Genomic DNA, 10,545 nt, shown 5'->3' with positions numbered 1-10,545 from the left:
TGTCTGTGAAGAGGCCTCCTGATAATGCAGTCATGTATATATGTCAGTGAAGAGGCCTCCTGATAATGCAGTCATGTATATATGTCTGTGAAGGGGCCTCCTGGGATTCGTATGCATTTGTACTTTATTGATTGTAGTTCCTTCTGCAGTGCAGCTTCCAGAAAGCTCTTTCACCTTTGTGTTCACGATCCTTTGTTTTCTCCTTTCTTATCGCACCTATAGTTCCCATAGAGCTTGTTGGACAGGAGCTGAGGTAAGAATTCACAAGACTTTGTCTTCTTGTATGTTGCTTGTCTCTCTAGTTTGTATCTCTCTAACAGAAAACGTTATACTGAAGCCTTGTTCTTTTGTTTGTCGTACTGCACATTTCTGACAAAAAATAAAGGACATGTCAGTCATTCAGAGCAGTAATACAGAAGACTTGTCCTCAGGGATGAGAATGATCAGAATACCCATAATCACTCAGAGTGGCTTTTTTTTCTGTCAGAGGATGCTATTAATATCGTCCATCATTTACTTCATGGTCCAAAGTTTAACCCCTCTAACATACAGAAGTGAAACAGAAACCCTTAGCCTTCATCTTCTTCTTCCTCCACCTCCTCCTCCTCCTCCTCTTCCTCCCCCAATGAGCATGACCTGTATAGGAGCTAATGAACCTCATTAGTCATGACGAACATCGTCTCCACTCCCCAGATAGTTTTTCATTCTTTATCATTTGTCTCCTTTCACTTCTCAACTCCCAAAAAAACCTTGACGTGTTGGAGAGGCTTGTGTCTTCATTTCAAATGCAGCATTTTAATAAGTAAAAGTAATAATATGAATAATTGAAGTAATAAATACGATTGCGGAGAGAAGTTAATGAGAATTGAAATGAGTCGTTCTAAAAGGGTGGTAACAAGGTGAATGAAATGTCGCTGCGGCCCTGTAGCTGACTTCTGAGAGGAAATTACAAAACGCCAGGCGGGATCACTATCACATGAAATGGGAATGGCCAGCTTGATGGGTGACACATTTGTCCTTGGTTAATACCACCTGCATTTCTTTGTGTGTGAGTGTGTGATATTGTGTGTTTGTGTTATCTATGTGTGTGTGAGTGTGTGTGTGTGTGTGTGTGTGTGTGTGTGTGTGTGTGTGTGTGTGTGTGTGTGTGTGTGTGTGTGTGTGTGTGTGTGTGTGTGTGTGTGTGTGTGTGTTATCTAGGTGTGTGGTGTGTGTGTGTTATCTAGGTGTGTGTGAGAGTGTGTGAGAGTGTGTGTGTGTGTGTGTTATCTAGGTGTGTGCGTGTGTGTGCGTGCGTGTGTGTGTGTGTGAGTGTGTGTGTGTGTGTGTGTGTGTTTGTTCATTTGTTTTTTTGTTTGTTTATTGTTATTTTTATTTATTTTTTACTACCTTTTAATTCTTTCACTTCAATTATTTTCAATTCTCCAAGGGACAAAATGCGTAAAATCTGTAATGTATCTTTGACTCCATTCAGCTGCCCCACCCCTGGATGCAATGGCTCTGGCCACATCAGTGGGAGATATTCACGACACAGAAGGTAGGGCAGACAACCCCCACCTACTGTACCCCCTCAGCCCTCAGCCACCAGCCTCCAGCCCCCAGCCCCCAGCCCCCAGCCCTCAGCCCTCAGCACTTAGCCCTCAGCCTTCAGCCCTTAGCCCTCAGCCCTTAGCCCTCAGCCCCCAGCCCTCAGGCCCCAGCCCTCAGCCCTCAGCACCCAGGCCTCAGCTCCTATCCCCCAGCCCTCAGCACCCAGCCCTCAGACCCCAGCACCCAGCCCCCAGCCCTCAGACCCCATCCCTCAGCCTCCAGCCCCCAGCCCTCAGACCCCAGCCCTCAGCCCCCATCCCTCTGCCCCCAGCCCTCAACCCCCAGCCCTCAGCCCTTAACCCCCAGCCCTCAGCCCCCAGCCCTCAGCCCCTACCCCTCAGCCCTTAAACCCCAGCCTTCAGCCCCCAGCCCTCAGCCCTTAACCCCCAGCCCTCAGCCTTCAGCCCCTAGCCCTCAGCCTTCAGCCCTCAGCCCCCAGCCCTCAGCCCCCAGCACCCAGCCCCCAGCCCTCAGACCCCAGCACCCAGCCCCCAGCCCTCAGCCCCCATCCTTCAACCCCCAGCCCTCCTGGGTCTCAGAACAGTCCTGATATGTCCCTGTTTGACACTGTCTTACCCAGAGGGCCCCTGTAGACTCCCGGGCCACTCACTGGGTTGTGACTACAGCTTATTGGAAAGAATCAGACAAATTGTCTTTATTTACATGTGTATTCATTCAATAACCAATTTTCTGATGAACCGGGTTTATAGATTCCCTCCACTCGCTCTGTTTTCTAGTTGAGGGCTGTGGTTGTAATGTTTGAGCGAGCACAGCGCCCTCCTCAGGGCATAGGACACTCTGCATTGCTCCATTATTCATCTCAGATCCCCATGTCATTTTTAACTCATGTTTTTATTATTGGAATGATTTGAATAATGTTTGTGTGGTTTCATTTTGTTTTGTTATGCATGAAGTTTATATTTGTGGTGCTCATTACTGGAGATGCACCCCTCAGGGTTCTCTCTATAACATTCAACCACTCTCCCTTTCTCCCTGTTCCCCCAACACCCCTCTCTCCCTCTCTATCCCTGTCCCCCAAACATCCCCCTCTCCCCCTCTATCCCTGTCCCCCCAACACCCCTGTCCGCCCAACACCTCTCTCTCCCTCTCTGCCTCTCTCCCCAACCCCCTCCTCTTCCTCTCCCTCTCTCTCCCCAACACACCTCTCTCCCTCTCTCTCCAACACCCCTCTCTCCCCAACACCCCTCTCCCCCCCTCTCTCCCTCTCTCCATCTCTCCCAAACACCCCTCTCTCCTTCCCCCTCTCCCCCCAACACCCCTCTCTCCCCCTCTTCCTCTCGCCCCCTCTCTCCCCAAAACCCCCTTCTCCCTCTCTCCTCAACACTTCTCTCCCCATGCAGTGTGCTGGGCTGCCCCTTGGCCAGGAAGCGACGTCTGGCAGACGCTGAGGCAGAGCAGGACCAGCCCTCCTCTAAAAGGAAGTCCCACCCTCTAAAGCTGGTCATGGACGAGGGCTTCGGCATGGACAGTGATGGGAGCAGCGAAGAGGTAGAGGAGGAGGCCAAAGAGGAGGAGAAAGAGGAGGACGAGAAGGAGGAGAAGACAGAAGAGCTGACCCAGGAACAGCCACAGCAGGAAGAAGAAACCGAGGAGGAGCAGAAGGAAAGGGAGGAGGAGAACACAGATCAGGAGGAGGAGGAGAACACAGATCAGGAGGAGGAGGAGAACACAGATGCAGATGAAGGTATGAACTGTACTGCATAAACACACACCACCGGCGAATCAGAATGAAGGAAGTTGTGTGACGCTGTGTGATGACATTAACTGTCACTGATCATTAACCATGACGTCATTCTGACAATGTACAGGAGAGAATGGATGACAGAGAGGGTGATGCTCATGACAGTGCTACTGATGGTAATGACGACCAGTTAGTGTTGCACTGTTCTCTCCGTTGAACTCACTGATATCTCCCTTGCCTGTCCCACAGAGGAATGCATGATCATTGAGCCGGTATCTAGTAAAACAGCTTGCGAAGCTGAAGAGGGGGAATGGCCTAAGAGAGAGGACTACTCCAGCTACCATCAGATCCTAGCCAACTCTCTACTCCACCTGGGCGGGGTTCCCGACACCACAGAGACCACCTCACATGAGCCCGTTACCATGGAGACAGAGAAAGATGTCACAGCTGTGAAGCACTCCGCTGTGGTAGTGGAACACTCCGAGGCGCAGGCGGAAGAGAAGGAGGGACAGGAGGCGGAAGAGGAGGAGGAGGAGCAGCAACTTGCAGAGAAAGAGGAAGAGGAGGAGGAGGAGGAGGATGAGGATGAGGAGGAGGAGGAGGGAAGTGTTAAAGTAAATGAAGAACCTTCTGTTGTAGATAGGGTGGAGGAGGAAGAGGAGGAGGAGGAGGAAGATGAGATTGAGAAGACTAGAGAGGCTGTGACACAGAGAACCTTTGACCACCCATACTTCACTGGAGACATCCACCAGCAGCAGGACAAGGCTGAGGAAGATGAAGAGGAGGAAGAGTATGAAGAGGAGAGAAGGGAAGCAAAGCACCAGCCACATGAGATACTAGAGGAAGAGGAAGAGGAGGAGGGGGAGGAGGAGGAGGATGAAGATGACATTGAGGAGGTGGACGTGAGAGTGCACCCTGTCTTCCTGCCCACCACCATCACCATCACTGCAGCAGCTCAGGGACCAGCCACACAGAGGGAGAGAGAAGAGCACAGAGCCAGGACTACAGAGGATTACATCTCCCACAGGACCAGCCACCTAGAGAACTACAACCCCCACAGGACCAGTCCACTGGAGAACTACAATCCCCACAGAGTCAGCCCCTTACAGCACTACACCTCCCATAAGGCCTCAGCAGCCTCTGACATCATCGAGGTGCGTTCAGAGGATTCGGGTAGGGACTACGATGAAGAAGATGGTGAGGAGGAGGAAGAAGGTGACAGTTTGTCTCAGAGGTGGACAGATGAGTCAGAGATGTATGATATGACCCGGGGCAACCTGGGGCTTCTGGAGCAGGCCATCGCCCTGAAGGCAGAACAGGTGAAGGGGCCTCGCGACCTCCTCCTCCTCCGTCACCCCGTCGTCACCCCGGAGCTCCACCACCGCTACTTCACCATGGACGACCGGCCCAAACACCTGGACACCATGCGCAAGAGCTACTTCAGCAGTAAAGGTAAGGGTGGGAATTCAATCAATCAATCAAAAATGCATAAAACCCCAAAGAGCAAGCAGTGCAGAGGCAGGATCCATATGCATAGTATACAGACTTGTGTGAACACACACACATATTGGAATCGATGACCACATATAAACAGACCCACAGATACACATCAGTGAGTCACTCACCACAGAGTTGTGTTGAGAGAGAGAGATGGAGAGAGAGAGAGAGAGAGAGAGAGAGAGAGAGAGAGACAGAGAGAGACAGAGAGAGACAGAGAGAGACAGAGACAGAGAGACAGAGAGAGACAGAGAGAGAGACAGAAAGAGACAGAGAGAGAGAGAGAGAGAGAGAGAGAGAGAGAGAGAGAGAGAGAGAGAGAGAGAGACAGAGAGAGAGAGAGAGAGAGAGAGAGAGAGAGAGAGAGAGAGAGAGAGAGAGAGAGAGAGAGAGAGAGAGATAGAGATAGAGATGCTCCATAATGATATCGGTATGTTTTTGTTTAGACCTAGTCGTGTCCTGGCACTGTGCCCATTTGTCCTGCCTCTGACACTAACAGGCCGTGCCTAGTGGGGCTGCCTGCCCCCGTTCTACTCCCCTGTGGCACTGCTCATGTTCTGCCCAGCACTAATTAGAAGGTGCGTTGTCTCATTAGCATTCAATTTAGAGGCCAATAGAGCATCAGTTTACCTCCACTTTCTTTCTCCCTCCCTCTCTCTAGTGGGAAGATATATAATAGTAAGCAAGGCTCCTCAGTGCCCTACTGTATACTAATCTCACAGTAATATTATCACGTATACAGTCTTCTTTTTACTCTTCAATTTGACCAAATGAGTTACCTGCTCCACACAGACAAAGCATCCACAAGTCTATATACAGTACTAGTCAAAAGTTTGGACAAACCTACTTTTTTCCCCTCATTTTTAAATATATTTTTTTACAATTTTCTTTATTGTAGAATAATAGTGAAGACATCAAAACTATGAAAAAGCACATATGGAATCGTGTAGTAACTAAAAAAAGTGTTTAAACAAATCAAAATATATTTTATATTTGAGATTCTTCAAAGTATACACACTATTGGCATTCTCTCAACCAGCTTCATGAGGTTGTCACCTGGAATGCATTTCAATTAACAGGTGTGCGTTGTTAAAAGTACATTTCTGTAATTTCTTTCCTTCTTAATGCGTTTGAGGCAATCAGTTGTGTTGTGACAAGGTAGGGGTGGTATACAGAAGATAGCACTATTTGGTAAAAGACCAGGTCCAAATTATGGCAAGAACAGTTCAAATAAGCAAAGAGAAACGACAGTCCATCATTACTTTAAGACATGAAGGTCAGTCAATCCGGAAAATGTCAAGAACTTCGAACGTTTCTCAAATGCTGTCTCAAAAACCATCAAGCGCTATGATGAAACTGGCTCTCATGAGGACCACCACAGGAAAGGAAGATCCAGAGTTACCTCTGCTGCAGAGGATAAGTTCATTAGAGTTACCAGCCTCAGAAATTGCAGCCCAAATAAATGCTTCACAGAGTTCAAGTAACAGACACATTTCAACATCAACTGTTCAGAGGAGACTGTGAATCAGGCCTTCATGGTCGAATTGCTGCAAAGAAACCACTACTAAAGGACACCAATAAGAAGAGACTTGCTTGGGTGGATACTTTGAAGAATCTCAAATATAAAATATATTTTGATTTGTTTAACACTTTTTTGGTTACTACATGATTCCATATGTGTTATTTCCTAGTTTTGATGTCTTCACTGTTATTCCACAATGTAGAAAATAGTAAAAATAAAGAAAAACCCTTGAATGAGTAGGTTTGTCCAAACTTTTGACTGGTACTAAACATGTCATTTGATAATGCGTGTGATTTTTAAATGTATTTTCTATTTGGCTGACAGACAGGGATTTCAGAAAGATAGTTAAGCAGTACTATGTTGTGTATCTTCTAGCTGTCTCTACAGAGGGCAGCAGGCCAGAGAAGAGGGAGATCAAATGCCCCACCCCTGGCTGTGACGGGACTGGTCATGTTACCGGACTCTACCCTCACCACCGCAGCCTGTCTGGCTGTCCTCACAAGGACAGGATCCCCCCTGAGAGTCAGTACCTATACCCTATACCCTATACCCTATACCCTATACCCTATACCCTATACCCTATACCCTATACCCTATACCCTATACCCTATACCCTATACCCTATACCCTATACCCTATACCCTACACTCTATACCCTATACCCTATACCCTATACCCTATACACTATACCCTATACCCTATACCCTATACCCTATATACCCACTATACCCTATACCCTATACCCTATATACTATACCCTATACCCACTATACCCTATACTCACTATACCCTATACCCTATACTCTATACCCTATACCCACTATACCCTATACCCTATACCCTATACACTATACCCTATATACTCACTATACCCAATACCCTATACACTATACCCAAAACCCTATACCCTATACCCTATATCCTATATCCTATACCCTATACAAGTCCCAAAGGCAGAAAGCCATTCTCTATTCTAATTGAGAACTAGTTAGTAATAATCCCCTGTCGGTGTGTCATCCTCTCCAGTCCTGGCCATGCATGAGAACGTGCTGAAGTGTCCGACTCCAGGCTGCACCGGACAGGGCCATGTTAACAGCAACCGCAACACCCACCGCAGGTACTCTACAGTGTGTGTGTGTGTGTGTGTGTGTGTGTGTGTGCGTGTGTGTGCGTGTGTGTGTGTGTGTGTGTGTGTGTGTGTGTGTGTGTGTGTGTGTGTGTGTGTGTGTGTGTGTGTGTGTGTGTGTGTGTGTGTGTGTGTGTGTGTGTGTGTGTGTGTGTGTGTGCATGCGTGCGCGCGTGCGTGAGTGTGTGTGTGTGTGTGTGTGTGTTTAGAACCACCAAGACTTCTCCTATAGTTGGCCGCCTGGCCAAACTGAGCAATCGGGGGTGAAGGGCCTTGGTCAGGGAGGTGACCAAGAACCCGATGGTCACTCTGACAGAGCTCTAGAGTTCCTCTGTGGAGATGGGAGAACCTTCCAGAAGTACAACCATCTTTTCAGCACTCCACCATTCAGGCCTTTATGGTAGAGTGGCCAGATGGAAGCCAGTCCTCAGTGAAAGGCACATGACAGCCCACTTGGAGAAACAAGATTCTCTGGTCTGATGAAACCAAGATTGAACTCTTTGGTCTGAATGCCAAGCGTCACATCTGGAGGAAACCTGGCACCATCCCTACGGTGAAGCATGGTGGTGGCAGCATCATGCTGTGGGGATGTTTTTCAGCGGTAGGGACTGGGAGACTAGTCAGGATCAAGGGAAAAATGAACAGAGCAAAGTACAGAGAAATCCTTGATGAAAACCTGCTCCAGAGCGCTCAGGACCTCGGACTGGGGCGAATGTTCACCTTCCAACAGGACAACGACCCTAAGAACACAGCCAAGACATTGCAGGAGTGGCTTCGGGACAATTCTCTGAATGCCCTTGAGTCGCCCAGCCAGAGCTTGGACTTGAACCCGATCTAACATCTCTTGAGAAATGTAAAAATAACTGTACAGCGATGCTCCCATTCAACCTGACAGAGCTTGAGAGAATCTGCAGAGAAAAATGGGAGAAACTCCCCAAATACAGGTGTGCCAAGCTTGTAGCGTCATACCCAATAAGACTTGAGGCTGTAATCGCTGTCAAAGGTGCTTCAACAAAGTACTGAGTAAATGGTCTGAATGCTTATGTATATTTTTATATTTAACAAATTTGCAAAAATGTCTAAAAACCTGTTTTTGTTTCGTCATTATAGGATATGTGTGTAGATTGATGAGGGGGAATTAAAAAATAATAATTTTAGAAAAAGGCTGTAACGTAACAAAATGTGGAAAAAGTCAAGGGGTATGAATACTTTTCGAATGCACCGTATACAGTGGCTTGCGAAAGTATTCACCCCTCTTGGCATTTTCCTATTTTGTTGCCTTACAACCTGGAATTAAATTTGATTTTTGGGGGGGTTTGTATCATTTGATTTACACAACATGCCTACCACTTTAAAGTTGCAAAATGTTTTTTAATGTGACGCAAACAAGAAATGATATTGAGCGTGCATAACTATTCACCCCCCCAAAGTCAATACTTTGTACAGCCACCTTTTGCAGCAATTACAGCTGAAAGTCTCTTGGGGTATGTCTCTATAAGCTTGGCACATCTAGCCACTGGGATTTTTGCCCATTCTTCAAGGCAAAACTGCTCCAGCTCCTTCAAGTTGGATGGGTTCCACTGGTGTACAGCAATCTTTAACCTGTTTGGGGTGCAGCCCGACACCGGTACACTTATGACAACATCCAGCTCAAGTGCAGGGTGCGAAATTCAAAAGATATTTTTTTTAAATATGTAACTTTCACACATTAACAAGTCCAATACAGCATATGAAAGGTACACATCTTGTGAATCCAGCCAACATGTCCGATTTTTAAAATGTTTTACAGGGAAGACACAATATGTAAATCTATTAGCTAACCACGTTAGCAAAAGACACCACTTTTCTTACTCCATCAGTTTTTTACTCCATCAGTAGCTATCACAAATTCGACCAAATAAAGATATAAATAGCCACTAACCAAGAAACAACTTCATCAGATGACAGTCTGATAACATATTTATTGTATAGCATATGTTTTGTTCGAAAAATTTGCATATTTCAGGTATAAATCATAGTTTACATTTCAGCTACAATCAGAAATTGCACCGAAAGCAGCCATAATATTTACAGACACCAACGTCAAATACCTAATTACTCATCATAAAACATTTCTGAAAAATACATAGTGTACAGCAATTGAAAGACAGGCATCTTGTGATTCCAGACAATATTTCCGATTTATCAAGTGTTTTACAGCGAAAACACAATATAGCGTTATATTAGCGTAGCCACAATAGCCAGAAACACTTGGGCGCCCACGACCAGTTCACATGCACGACAGATATTAGAAATAGCATCATAAAATGTTTCTTACTTTTGGTGATCTTCCGTCAGAATGTTGGACAAGGTGTCCTTTGTCCAGAACAGTCGTTGTTTGGATCTGGAACGGCAAATTTCCCTCTTGATTTAGCATGGGCACTTGCCAAGTGGCACGGATCTCTCCAACGTCAACAAAGTCAGAGAACGGAACACGGCAAAACTCCCGAAAAAATTTCAATAATCTGATTAAACTATATTGAAAAAACATACTTTACGATGATATGGTCACATGTATCAAATAAAATCTAAACCGGAGATGTTAGTCGTCCATAACGACAGCTAAACAGAAGGCAAATCCATGTCCCCTTTCGCGCGCTCCAGAAACAGGAAATGGACGGTCACGTCATACAAAGAGCTTTAATTCCACCTCAGACCAAGATAAACACGAAAGTCTTCTCTCACCGCCTCTTGACAACCAGGGGAAGGTGTATGAAGTGTACGTAGACTCTTACGTGTCATGCCCATGTATAGGCAGGAAGTTGAACAGAGCATCGATTTCTGACATTCCACTTCCTGGTCAGGAAATGTGCTGCAGAATGAGTTCTGTTTCACTCAGAGAAATAATTCAAACGGTTTTAGAAACTAGAGAGTGTTTTCTATCCAATAGTAATAATAATATGCATATTGTACGAGCAAGAATTGAGTACGAGGCCGTTTGAAATGGGCACGATTTAACTGGCTACTCAATACTGCCCCTTGCAGCCATAAGAAGTTTTAAGTCATACCACAGATTCTCAGTTGGATTGAGGTCTGGGCTTTGACTAGGCCATTACAAGACATTTAACT

The 10,545-nt window shown here is 46.3% G+C and overlaps 1 protein-coding gene across 1 annotated transcript in view; it reads left to right on the top strand.

Moving 5' to 3' along the window:
• myt1b (myelin transcription factor 1b) overlaps positions 1-10,545 on the top strand; it is a 31,531-nt gene that overhangs the window by 4,272 nt on the left and 16,714 nt on the right. Inside the window, exons 2-8 of the mRNA XM_039011599.1 lie at positions 223-253; positions 1,475-1,537; positions 2,952-3,295; positions 3,932-3,972; positions 4,054-4,744; positions 6,699-6,833; positions 7,338-7,428. Coding sequence (XP_038867527.1) covers positions 223-253; positions 1,475-1,537; positions 2,952-3,295; positions 3,932-3,972; positions 4,054-4,744; positions 6,699-6,833; positions 7,338-7,428 — 1,396 coding nt within the window. The remainder of the gene's footprint in view (positions 1-222; positions 254-1,474; positions 1,538-2,951; positions 3,296-3,931; positions 3,973-4,053; positions 4,745-6,698; positions 6,834-7,337; positions 7,429-10,545) is intronic.

Source organism: Salvelinus namaycush, chromosome 16 (assembly GCF_016432855.1).
Source record: "Salvelinus namaycush isolate Seneca chromosome 16, SaNama_1.0, whole genome shotgun sequence".
In the NCBI taxonomy this organism is placed as follows: Eukaryota; Metazoa; Chordata; class Actinopteri; order Salmoniformes; family Salmonidae; genus Salvelinus; species Salvelinus namaycush.
The sequence above is the reverse complement of the archived record's forward strand: the minus strand, read 5'-3'. Positions and strand labels throughout refer to the sequence as shown.